General features: G+C 53.5%; 3 protein-coding genes across 3 annotated transcripts in view; 2 read left to right on the forward strand and 1 right to left on the reverse strand.

The window, feature by feature from the left end:
• The first annotated feature begins 130 nt into the window (after positions 1-130).
• Positions 131-1107, forward strand: LOC130379699 (protein PET117 homolog, mitochondrial). Its single transcript, XM_056586697.1, has 2 exons — positions 131-643; positions 964-1107. Exons 1-2 carry the CDS (start codon positions 548-550, stop codon positions 1105-1107), a joined length of 240 nt encoding a protein of 79 aa, XP_056442672.1. The 5' UTR covers positions 131-547.
• Positions 1108-1460: 353 nt separating this feature from the next.
• kat14 (lysine acetyltransferase 14) lies at positions 1461-7674 on the forward strand. The gene is made up of 10 exons (XM_056586695.1): positions 1461-1716; positions 1887-2008; positions 2136-2257; positions 2555-2727; positions 2973-3389; positions 4436-5013; positions 5590-5723; positions 5969-6144; positions 6260-6450; positions 6747-7674. The coding sequence occupies exons 1-10, from the start codon at positions 1461-1463 to the stop codon at positions 6918-6920; spliced, it is 2343 nt and encodes a 780-aa protein (XP_056442670.1). The 3' UTR covers positions 6921-7674.
• Positions 7618-11940, reverse strand: part of dzank1 (double zinc ribbon and ankyrin repeat domains 1) — a 10006-nt gene continuing 5683 nt past the window's right edge. The window contains exons 11-20 of the mRNA XM_056586696.1: positions 11256-11405; positions 10903-11146; positions 10645-10748; positions 10465-10554; positions 10129-10228; positions 9731-9789; positions 9573-9647; positions 9006-9133; positions 8558-8632; positions 7618-8344 (exon numbers count right to left, since the gene is read on the reverse strand). Coding sequence (XP_056442671.1) covers positions 8152-8344; positions 8558-8632; positions 9006-9133; positions 9573-9647; positions 9731-9789; positions 10129-10228; positions 10465-10554; positions 10645-10748; positions 10903-11146; positions 11256-11405 — 1218 coding nt within the window. The 3' untranslated portion in view covers positions 7618-8151. The remainder of the gene's footprint in view (positions 8345-8557; positions 8633-9005; positions 9134-9572; positions 9648-9730; positions 9790-10128; positions 10229-10464; positions 10555-10644; positions 10749-10902; positions 11147-11255; positions 11406-11940) is intronic.

The raw sequence follows: 11940 nt of genomic DNA on the forward strand, positions 1-11940 counted from the left end.
ATATGAAGGACTCTACAAGTTCTTGAATACGCGTTTCGTTCATCTGGAGTGGGCGCGACTTTGCCCTGAAGCGGGGCGCTATTGGCCGATCCTCATGTCCTTCTCTTGCGATGGAATGTTTCGTCTATCCGACGAACGGACTGACAGATGGACAGCCAGCAGGCCGGCACAGAGCAAACGTACAAAAGAAACGCTTCGATTAAAAATAAGAAGGATACATATCTATTTTTAAAACAACACGGTGGCTACCAGCAGAGGGCGGTGTCTCCTAGTTCAATCACAGTGCTTTATTTTGGCATGGGTCACACACCGTCACCGACATCATGGGCAAAGCAAAAAGTCATACAATAGGATACAAACATGTGGTACCAAATAAATAGCTAAAACAACAACCAACACTAGTATCTTTCTCTGAACAGACTGGAGTCGCATCCGACTCGACTGCTCAGGACTTGGTTGTGAACTCGACATTGAGCTGCTAATCCTGTTCTAGCACCAGGGGTGCATAACGTGAAGTAGGCTAGCCTGTCTAGTTTAGCTCTTAGCTATGTCTACAACCTCTAAAGTTGTACTGGGAGTTTCTGTGATACTGACGCTGAGCACCGTGGCCGGTGTGCACATTAAGCAGAGGTTGGACCAAGAGGTAAATAACCACTTAAAATAGCTTAGCATTAGCAAAAGCATTTACAATGAACTTAGCATGGTGCTAACTAGCTGCCCGTTGTCTTCAACGCCCTCCAGCTGACTCGTCAGGGATGAAACAGTGTTCTTCATGTTGACCCTCTGTACAGAGATTAGCATTTGTCAAGCAACCACTTAACGCGTAATTGTTGATTATTATAAATCACCGTTATTTGGCTTTAAAATAGAAGCTCATAATTCTACTTCCGTTTGGTGTATGGAAGTAAAAGCCCCTTAATTGGTTGCTTAAACGTCGCCTCTGATATTTCTCCGTGGTTCTAGCGGCTGCATCAGGGGGTTGTGCGGGACCTGGAGCGCTTAGAGCGAAAGAGAGAGAACCTTCGAGTTCTGGACCAGCAGAGGGTCCTGACCCAACAACTGGAGGCCCAGAGGACCCAGAGGGAGGCCGAGCAAGCCCACCACTAACCCAGGTACCACAGACACCTCTGCACCCAGTCTTATTCTGATTTAATTGGGAGCTGCCGAGTACAACCACAGATTCGACTGATTGTGTGTGTGTGTGTGTGTGTGTGTGTGTGTGTGTGTGTGTGTGTGTGTGTGTGTGTGTGTGTGTGATACCTGTGCAGAAGTGTTTATGTGTTAACTCTCCAGGTGTGTGTTACCTGTACAGCTGTGTGTGTAAAGCAGGTGGGTGTGTGTGTTAACCTGTCCAGCTGTGTGTGTAAAGCAGGTGTGTGTGTGTGTGTGTGTGTGTCCCCTGTCCATGTGTGTGTGTTCACCAGTTTTGTGTGCCTCTGGTCCAGGTGTGTGGCTGAAGCATGGAGAGCAGCAGCGACCAGCTAGTGGGGGAGAACGACGAGTTGTGCACGTCGGCCTCGGAGGGTCTGGAGGAAGGGGAGGTGGAGGGCGAGACGGTGCTGATGGTGGAGTCGGAGGACCAGGGCTCAGTGGACCTGTCCCATGAGCAGAGCGGGGACTCCCTCACCAGTGACGTCGGCGAGGAGGGCGAGGGCAGCTGGGCGTGCGAGGACATGGCGTTCTACTGCGACCGGTGTCACAAGTGGATACCCTCAGGTAGGAACCCTTAACAGTCAGTCAGCCAGCATTGTTCAGCTGCCCTTTGCGAGGTTCATCTGTCCGCCCGCAAGGTTTACCTGTCAATCTATCTACTTGTACACGTGTCTCGCGGGTCTCACCTGTGTGCCTGTCTCACCTTCCGCCTGTCTACCTGTGGGATCCACCAGGCCAGCTGAGAGGGGAGCAGCCCAGCTACTTGAAGGGAGACAACTTCTTCAAGTTCGTCTGCTGCAGCTGCTCCGAGGACGGCAAGGAGAGCTTTGAGAGGATGAGACTCACCTGGCAGCAGGTAACCATAGCAACAGGATGAGACTCACCTGGCAGCAGGTAGCCATAGCAACAGGATGAGAACCCTAGCAACGCTAGAACTTGCGTGGTACGTGGTGGTGTAAGAGGCGGCGTGTCTGGTGTTCTAGGTGGTGATGCTGGCCATGTACAACCTATCGCTCGAGGGAACTGGTCGTCAAGGTTACTTCAGATGGAAGGAGGACATCTGCGCCTTCATAGGACGACACTGGACCTTCCTGCTGGGCAGTAGGTGAGGAACCATCACCACTACACGCATACTGGTAGCACATTCTGGACCCACACTGCTTATGAAGTCTTCTATTAGAGTACTGAGGTATAACTGTAGTACTGAGGTACCACTGTGTAGTACTGACAGTATAAGTGAGGTACTACCGTGTAGTACTGGGGAATAAGTGAGGTACTACCTTGTTGTACTGGTCTATAAGTGATGTAATACCTTGTAGTAGTGAGGTACTACTGTGTGTAGTACTGAGGAATAAGTATGATGTATAAGTGAGCACTTATAAGTGAGCACTGGTCCCTGCAGGAAGAAGACCATCACATGGTGGAGCACGGTGGCTGGCTGCCTGTCCGTCGGCAGTCCCACCTTCTTCCGTTCCGGTGCTCAGGAGTTCGGAGAACCAGGCTGGTGGAAACTGGTCCAGAACCGACCCCCCACCCTGCGACCCGACCTGGACAAAACCACCACCAAGGCCAAAGGTAGCCCTGCACTTTAACCTGCCAACCAGCGTCCTGCTAGGGCTGCCATTTTGGGGAGCTCATTCATTTGTTTGTTGTTGTATATGTGTGGTTTACATGTTGTTTACTCGTTATTTTAATGTAGTATAAATGTTTACTTTTAAATGTTGTCCACTTGAAGATGACTTGGGGTTTGACTGGGGTTTACTTGTAGTTGGACTGTTGTTTACTTGTAGTTTGACTGTTGTTTACTTGATTCCCTGTAGTGTCGAAGCCCACCCTGGAGCCCAGCATCACCGTGGAGGGCCTGAGGCGGCGTGGGGCCAGGAACCCCGTGGAGAGCGCCATGCAGCTGAAGGAGAAGCGCTCGCGGACCCAGGAGGCCAAGGAGATCCGGAGGGCCCAGAAGGAGGCCAGCTACACGGACCGCTCCTCCTCCTCCACCCCCGTGAAGATGGGGGGGAGGGGGGGCCGGCGCCCCGACCTCCTCCTGGAGAAGGGGGAGGTGGTGGACTTCTCCTCTCTGAGTTCCTCGGACCGAACGCCACTCACAAGCCCCTCCCCTTCTCCTTCGCCCGACTTCTCCGCCCCCGGGACCCCCGCCTCCCACTCGGCCACGCCCTCCCTGCTGTCAGAGGCCGACCTCATCCCTGACATCATGCCCCCCATGGCCCTGTTCCACGGTGAGATTTAACACTTGCCTCCAACCAGACCAGTGTTTAGCTGGAAGCTGAACACCCCTCCTTTAACCTTGGTTAGCTAGCAGCTATCACCCCTCCTTTAACCTTTGTTAGCTGGAAGCTAAACACCCCACCTTTGACCTTGGTTAGCTAGCAGCTATCACCCCTCCTTTAACCTTTGTTAGCTGGCAGCTAAACACCCCTCCTTTAACCTTGGTTAGCTAGCAGCTATCACCCCTCCTTTAACCTTGGTTAGCTGGAAGCTAAACACCCCTTCTTTAACCTTGGTTAGCTAGCAGCTATCACCCCTCCTTTAACCTTTGTTAGCTGGAAGCTAAACACCCCTCCTTTGACCTTGGTTAGCTAGCAGCTATCACCCCTCCTTTAACCTTTGTTAGCTGGAAGCTAAACACCCCTCCTTTAACCTTGGTAGGCTAGCAGCTAAACATGTGCTGTGTTCCAATATCCATACTTCCACGAGTACACTTAAACATAGTACACTACCCGCACTCACTAAGTGCGCAGATTTTCAGCTGTCAGTGTGGTTCCAAATCGAATACTCTGTGGTGCACTAACCAGAAATTATTATCGCGGCTACCGCCGCGGCTCCGCCCCCCCGCAATAAACATCCCGCTTTGAACGGTGAACTCTTTACGCCTAGCAGTTATAAAAAGCTATAAAAGCTATAAACACTACAAAATGACTCCATTAATGCAGGCTATGTGGAAAATGCACCGGCGCTGGCTCAGACTGGCGCTGCCTTATCCCTTGCGTAGCTAAGATGGCTGCCGTTGAGTACAAAATGTGTACATCATTCCACACTCCGAGGTTTGGACGTTTTGAGTACACCTTCCGGGTCCTTTCAGTACACTTCTTTTCGCGCCGATCTTAATTGGAACGCCCTACGTACTCAAACTAAGTATAGTGAGTACGGACAATATGGATATTGGAACACTAGGTAGCTAGCAGATCTAAAGTCCTACCGGGGGGACAAAGGGATCGAAAGGGGAAGTCAATGAATATTGAATCCCTGAGCGTTCCCTCTGCAGATGACGAGGAGCTGGAGGGGGAGGGGATGATCGACCCCGGCATGGAGTACGTCCCGCCCCCCAGTGCTGGCCACGCCCACCCTGGCCTGCCGCCCCGCCCGCCACCGCCACGCATCAAGCGGGAGGCCGACAGCGAGGGGGAGGAGGGGCCCCCCCACGCCGAAGACTTTGACGGGCCGCTGGCCCGATGCGACGACCCCTCCCTCTCCGCCGACGGGGGGCGCGGCGTGGTGGGCGGGGCCTCAGAGAGGAGGCGTGTCCACGCTGAGCAGAAGGGGGAGGGGCCCGGGTCGCCCAGCGGGCCCCGCTACACGGCGCTCAGCCTGTACGAGGAGCGCATGCTGCTGCGGCGCCTGGAGGCGTGTCCGCTGGCGCTCGCCGTGACCCCCCAGGCGGCGCGGCTGCGCAGGAAGCTGGCGGTCCGGCAGGCCAAGCGGCAGCGAGCGCTCCCCCTGCTGGACGTGGACCGCTCCGTCTCCGCCGCCCTCAGCCTGGTGGGGGCGCTGTACACCCCCGGGCCGCTGCTGGGACGCTTCTGCACCAGCAGCCAGGACCTCCGCATACTGGACCGCTTCCAGGTACACCCTCACACTGGGGCTACGGTGCTACACCCCCCTACACTGGGGCTACGGTGCTACACCCCCCTACACTGGGGCTACGGTGCTACACCCCCCTACACTGGGGCTACGGTGCTACACCCCCCTACACTGGGGCTACGGTGCTACACCCCCCTACACTGGGGCTACGGTGCTACACCCCCCTACACTGGGGCTACGGTGCTACACCCCCCTACACTGGGGCTACGGTGCTACACCCCCCTACACTGGGGCTACGGTGCTACACCCCCCTACACTGGGGCTACACCAGGGCTAACTTAGTGCTACACCGCCCTACACTGGGGCTACGGTGCTACACCAGGGCTGACTTACTACTACACCCCCCTACACTAGTACTACTCTAGTGATAACTTACTACTACACCCCCCTACACTGGGGCTACAGTGTGCTACACTACCACTAGTGTTCTACCAAACGTGTGTGTGTGTGTGTGTGTGTGTGTGTGTGTGTGTGTGTGTGTGTGTGTGTGTGTGTGTGTGTGTGTGTGTGTGTGTGTGTGTGTGTGTGTGTGTGTGTGTGTGTGTGTGGTGTGTGTAGACCCCCCTGGCCTCCAGGAGGGGGCTCCACCACCCGTCGGCCTCCTTCTGGCACCGCCTCATGGGCTCCGACGGGGGCCTGGACCCGGCCGTCAGGAGCCCCTACACCTCCCGCTGCCTCAAGCCCTTCATCAGGTACCCCGTGTTTATCAACCTGTTTTGAGGGGCACCTGTTGTTTTTAGGGGCCCCATTGTTTATGAACGAGTTGTTGCTAGGGGCCCCTGTGACTTTTAACCTGGTTGTTACTGACTGGCCTGTGTGTGTGTGTGTGTGTGTGTGTGTGTGTGTGTGTGTGTGTGTGTGTGTGTGTGTGTGTGTGTGTGTGTGTGTGTGTGTGTGTGTGTGTGTGTGTGTGTGTGTGTGTGTGTGTGTCCTGTAGGAGGGACTATGAGAACAGGCCCCTGAAGATGAGGCTGCTGGCAGAGATCCGTGCGTACCCCCACAGGAAGGACCCCACCTGGGCCCCGGAACCCGAGGCCCCCATTGACTACTGCTACGTCCGGCCCAACCACATCCCCTCTGTCAACGCCATGTGTCACGACAGCTTCTGGCCAGGTAACCCCCCCCCTCTCTGTGTGTGTGTGTCTGGCTTCATTGGCGTCAGAGCTTCAATGAACAGTACTCCAAAGCGGTGCAGCAGCCCATTGACCGCCATGGTGTCTGTCCCCAGGTGTAGACCTGTCTGAGTGCCTGCAGTACCCAGACTTCAGCGTGGTGGCGCTCTACAAGAAGGTGGTGGTGGGGTTCGGCTTCATGGTGCCGGATGTCAAGTACAACGAGGCCTACATCTCCTTCCTGTTGGTGCATCCTGATTGGAGGAGAGCTGGCATCGCCACCTTCATGATCTACCACCTCATCCAGGTAGGATGACCTTGCCTAGGGGCGGGGCTTAATACTGGAGATGGGGTCAAAGTGCAAGTGTACACAAAAAGGGCTCCGGTGACTGTACCGCTCATAACTGACCCTGATGGGGTCCGTTGGGAGGGTCCTCAATGTGTGTGTGTGTGTGTGTGTGTGTGTGTGTGTGTGTGTGTGTGTGTGTGTGTGTGTGTGTGTGTGTGTGTGTGTGTGTGTGTGTGTGTGTGTGTGTGTGTGTGTGTGTGTGTGTGTGTGTGTGTGTGTGTGTGTGTGCGCGCGCGTGTGTGTGTGTGTTTCAGACGTGCATGGGTAAGGACGTGACTCTGCACGTGTCGGCCAGCAACGCGGCCATGCTGCTGTACCAGAAGTTTGGCTTCAAGACGGAGGAGTACATCCTGGACTTCTACGATAAGTACTACCCGGCCGACAGCACCGAGTGCCGCCACGCCTTCTCCCTGCGGCTCAGACGCTGACCACTGTGACGTCACTGGCGATGTCACACACAGACCACAGTGACGTCACACGCTGACCACTGCGACGTCACACACTGACCATGGGGATGTCACATGCTGACCACGGTGATGTCACACGCTGACCACGGTGATGTCACTCACTGACACGGTGACGTCACGCGCTGACCACGGTGTTGTCACTCACTGACCACGGTGATGTCACTCATTGACACGGCGACGTCACACGCAGATCAGTGGTCACATGCTCACACTGGCCTTCAGAGTGTGTTTTCTGGGGACTCTGGGTCACTTCCTTCCTTATAATCGAGGAGATGGCTCCACCCTTCTGTCTTTTGCGTCATTTTCTGTTAATAAAGACTTCACCATGCTTGTACCTACTGCTCACACTTGATTGGTCATTGGCGTCCTTGGGTAACCTGTACAGACTGGTGCTGTTGGGTTACAGATGGTTGGGGTCAGGTGATAGTCTGGTGGTCAGCGTAATGGTCTGATGTTCGTGTGATATTAATATGATAGTCTGGTGTCCAGGGTGACTCCTAGATAAAAGTGTTCGATCCCGATGTCCTCAGTCTACCTGTAATCATCCTAGACCAAGATGCACCCTAACCACTGATCTGCTCCTAATGATATGGATCTGAATCACTGAGTTTCTTTGGATGATGTGCCTACTTCATGGCTAAATAGTAGATCAGAGAGGGTTAAGGGTGATGTTCATGATGTGTAATGATGACCTCATATCCTGTGTGTCAGACTGTGCTGTGGTCGGAGGTCAGTATGATAGAAGTTATACGTATTTTAATATTTCTAAAAAACATCTGTCCCAACAAGAGAAATAACAAGTTACAAAGATTACATATGCAGAGAGGTGTTAATTTCAGTTGTAACTTAACACTTAAGCCAGCAGAAGTTAACCACCAACAGCTTTCTTCATTTCTAAACCCAAGTACACTTTGAGTTCAAAGTGCTGCGCTCCATCTGTCGCCTGGATCCTGAAGGCCAAACCCAGCGTCCTCGTGTGTTCAGTTTATCTGACTGTTGATACATGCTTCTGTTTCCATGGTGCGGGTGATGTCACCGATAGTGGCGCACACACTTCTGTAGAACCACCCTACCACAGCTGCCCTTCAGCCTGGTTCACCCTCCTGTCCGACCGGCCCTCGTTATGATGTCATCATGCGGTCCTCTGGGCAGCAGTTTATCCCCGACAGTCGTTCGGTCCTGCCGGTGAGGGTCAGCCGCTGCTGCTGCTGCTGACGGTGGCTGTGGGCTCCAGGCTGATCCTGGCCGGGTTCGGCAGCAGCGTGCCCAGCAAGGTGTGTCCCAGCTGGGCCGCGAGAAGCTGCACCATGGGGGGGCAGCCGCAGGTCAGGGAGAGGTCGTACGGCGTGTCGCCCTGAGCGTTCCTCTTCATCCGGGCTCTGCACCTGTGATGGGAAGTATCCCGTCAGACAGGAAGTACACCGCGTCAGGCATAAAGGAAGTACATCTAGCCAGAGAGGAAGAATGTCTTTCACACAGGAAGTAAACTCATCACACAGAAAGTACATCCAGTCCAACAGGAGATGCACGCCGTCGCACAGGATGTACACCTCGTCACCAGGAGTACATTTGAAAGACAAAACAAAGGTGTGTGTTACCCCAGCAGGACTTTAGCAGACTGCAGGCCTCCAGAGCCCTGCGATGCTGCCTCGTGGAGAGCAGTGTTCTTGAACCTGCAACACAAACGGTGCTGCAGCTTAGAGTCAAGTGTTCTAAAGAGAGGGAGAACGACTAACTACTAAACAACCAAAACAACATGCCCTCCCTCTCTACGTTTCTTCGCCCTTGAGTAGTGTTGAATTACACACACCAGTGATTGACACGTACGACTTACGTACTGCACCATTGATAATACTAGTTTATATATTATCCTTACCTACAGCACCTTTAATACTACTAGTATAGATTGAATCATACCTACAGCACCTCTAACAGTACTAGTTTATATATTAAATCGTATACAGACCAGCAGGTAAAAAGTATCAAAAACACCTTTGGAGGCAGGTATGTGTATGTGTGTATCACTGTGTGTGTGTGTCCTCTTACGGTCCAGACTGTTGGTTGACATCGGCTCCTCTCTGCACCAGGACAGGGATGATGTCAGGGCGTCCGTTCACTACGGCAACCACCAGGACGGAATGCCCCTCACTGTCCTGACACATCGGGTCTGCCCCCTGTCAATCATTATAGGTCAAGTCTTAAAGGCGGGGTCTCACCTTAAAGGTGAGGCCTCACTTAAAGCTGGGTTCTCTCTTAAAGGGGAAGTCTCCCCTTAAAGTTGGTGTCTGTCTTATATGTGTGGACCCACTTAAAGGTGTAGTCCTTAAAAAGTCAATTTAAAAGTACATGTATTTATTTTATTCATTGGTGACGTATTTCGTTATATGTTACGGTTGTGCATAAAAGTGGGGTCTTTCCTATAGGTGTTTTTCCTTAAAGGTGGGGTCTCTTCCTATAAGTAGAGTTTGTCCTTAAAGGTGGGGTCTCTCCCTACAGGTAATGTTCGGGCTTAAAGGTGGGGTCTCTCCTTAAAAGTAACATTTATGCTTAAAGTTTGGGTCTCTCCTTAAAGGTAAAGTTAGTCCTTAAAGGGGCGGACAGGGTGTTGGTCACCTGGTCGAGGAGTTCCTGCACCACAGCTACGCCGCCCTGCCCCCCCGGGCCGACCTCCTTCAGCAGCAGGCCGTCCTGCAGAACAAATCAAGCGCTCTATGAAAGACTCCATGGTGCTGAAGAAGGGCTGTTGTTGCTGGGCAACAGCCGTCACCTACCAGGGGCTTCTGGGTAGTCTGCAAGCGGGGCTTGGGCCGGGGTGCTGGTTGCTTCTTTCCTGCCAATCAGAACATCAGAATACACTGTTAGAGCTACATGTAGAGCTCCATATATATCTACAGGTAGAGATACAGGTAGAGCTACAGGTAGAGCTACAGCTAGAGATACATGTAGAGCTACAGGTAGGCAGGTAGAGCTACAGGTAGAGCTACAGCTAGAGATACATGTAGAGCTACAGGTAGGCAGGTAGAGCTACAGGTAGAGCTGGAGCTAGAGATACATGTAGAGCTACAGGTAGAGAAACAGGTAAACAGTTAGAGCTACAGGTAGACAGAGCTACAGGTAGAGCTACAGGTAGACAGGTAGAGCTACAGGTAGTCTGGTAAGGTATCCTCACCCAGACTGGTAGGGTTGATCCCAGGGTTCTGTCCCTCTGTAACGCTGCTCAGGGTCTGGGTTTGGTCCGGGCTCTCCCCAGCACGCTTCTCTCTGCTAGCCTACACAACCAAGAAGACAGCTTCAGCCCGACCAGGACCCCCACCGGGACCCCTACCAAGACCCCCACCGGGACCCCTACCAGGACCCCTACCAGGACCCCTACCAGGACCCCGACCGGGACCCTGACCAGGACCCTGACCAGGACCCCTACCAGGACCCCTACCAGGACCCCGACCGGGACCCTGACCAGGACCCCTACCAGGACCCTGACCAGGACCCGACCAGAGGGACTCACCTGGGTGCCCGGGGGCTCCGGCCCCCCCAGCAGGAAGCTGAGCCTCAGACTCACTTCGAAGTCGTCCTCCTTGATCACAACGGTCGCCATCTGGGAGAGAGAGTGAGCCTGTGAGTGTGTGTCTGTGTGTGTGTTGTGCGTGTGTTGTGCGTGTGTGTGTGTGTGTGTGTGTGGTCTCACCCGCCCCATCCGAGGCTCCCCCAGCAGCGTTCTGAAGTGGGGGTTGTTCTGGGCGTAGGCGCGCAGGTGAGCACACACATGGTCTACCTGCTGCCTCCAGTACCCTGAAACGCATCCGCATCCTTCAATCAATTGAATTTATCGTCAAATATAGTATAATTTATTATTAATTATTAATTACCTAATTTAGGTTGAGTTTATTATATTGATCATTTAATATAGTATGTAGTTATATGAAGACGTAAATGTGTCGTCCACCTCTTCCCGGGCTCACTGCAGTGAGTAGTGGCCTGCGAGGCGCTGCCTGCTCCGCCAGCTCCCTCTGCTGGTGACTCTTCTGTAGTTCAGCGCCAGACGGGTAGAACAGACCCACTGTCTGGGTTTGCCGGTCCGCGGTGGGCGGGGCTCTGGCCCGGGTGGGCGTGGCCTGTGAGGTGCTGTGGGAGGAGTTTGGGGAGCGCAGGGACCGCCAGGTGACTCCATTGGCGGTCAACCGTGACCCCTGGGAACATGAATGCGTTAATCTTTAAAGGTAGTACTCCACACAATGACTCTTGGTATTGCTAGTTGTAGTACTAGTAGTCGTTTTGGCTGTAGCGTGTATAACAGACCTGTGGGGGTGCCCTCCGTGCAGGGACAGAGGAGGCGTGGCTTCGTGGGGGGGCGACCAATAGGAGGCCGCATGCGGAGCAGTAGGAGGCGTAGGGGTGGCTGCTGGCGCCACAGCCCCCGCATAACACACTGCTCAGAGGGTGGGAGGGCTACACACACACACACACGCGCACGCACGCACGCACACATGCACGCGCACACAACCACACACGCACACACACGCACACGCACACACACACACGCGGCGGTTAGAGGGGATTGGTTGGCTAGTCTGAGTCTGTAGAAGGTTGACACGTTGTTACATGATTGGTGGTCGAATGTTATGTGGTGAGTGAAATGGTAGTTGTGCGGTACTTGGTTAGAGTTAGGGAGTAGTGTTGGGTGGTAGGTAGAGGTAGTCGGTGGTAGTTAAAGGTAGTTCCAGCTAGTCAGAGGTAGTCGGTGGTAGTTAAAGGAACAGTAGTTCCAGGAAGTTCCAGGTAGTTAGAGGTAATCAGTGGTAGTTAGAGGTAGTTCCAGCTAGTTAGAGGTAGTTAGTGGTAGTTGGTGGTACTAGCAGGTAGGTAGTTAAAGGTATTTCCAGGTAGTCAGTGGTAGTTAGAGGTAGTTCCAGGTAGTTAGTGGTAGTTAGTGGTAGTTAGTGGTAGTTAGAGGTAGTCAGTGGTAGTTAAAGGTAGTTCCAGC

This window comes from Gadus chalcogrammus, chromosome 3 (genome assembly GCF_026213295.1).
Source record: "Gadus chalcogrammus isolate NIFS_2021 chromosome 3, NIFS_Gcha_1.0, whole genome shotgun sequence".
Taxonomy (NCBI): domain Eukaryota; kingdom Metazoa; phylum Chordata; class Actinopteri; order Gadiformes; family Gadidae; genus Gadus; species Gadus chalcogrammus.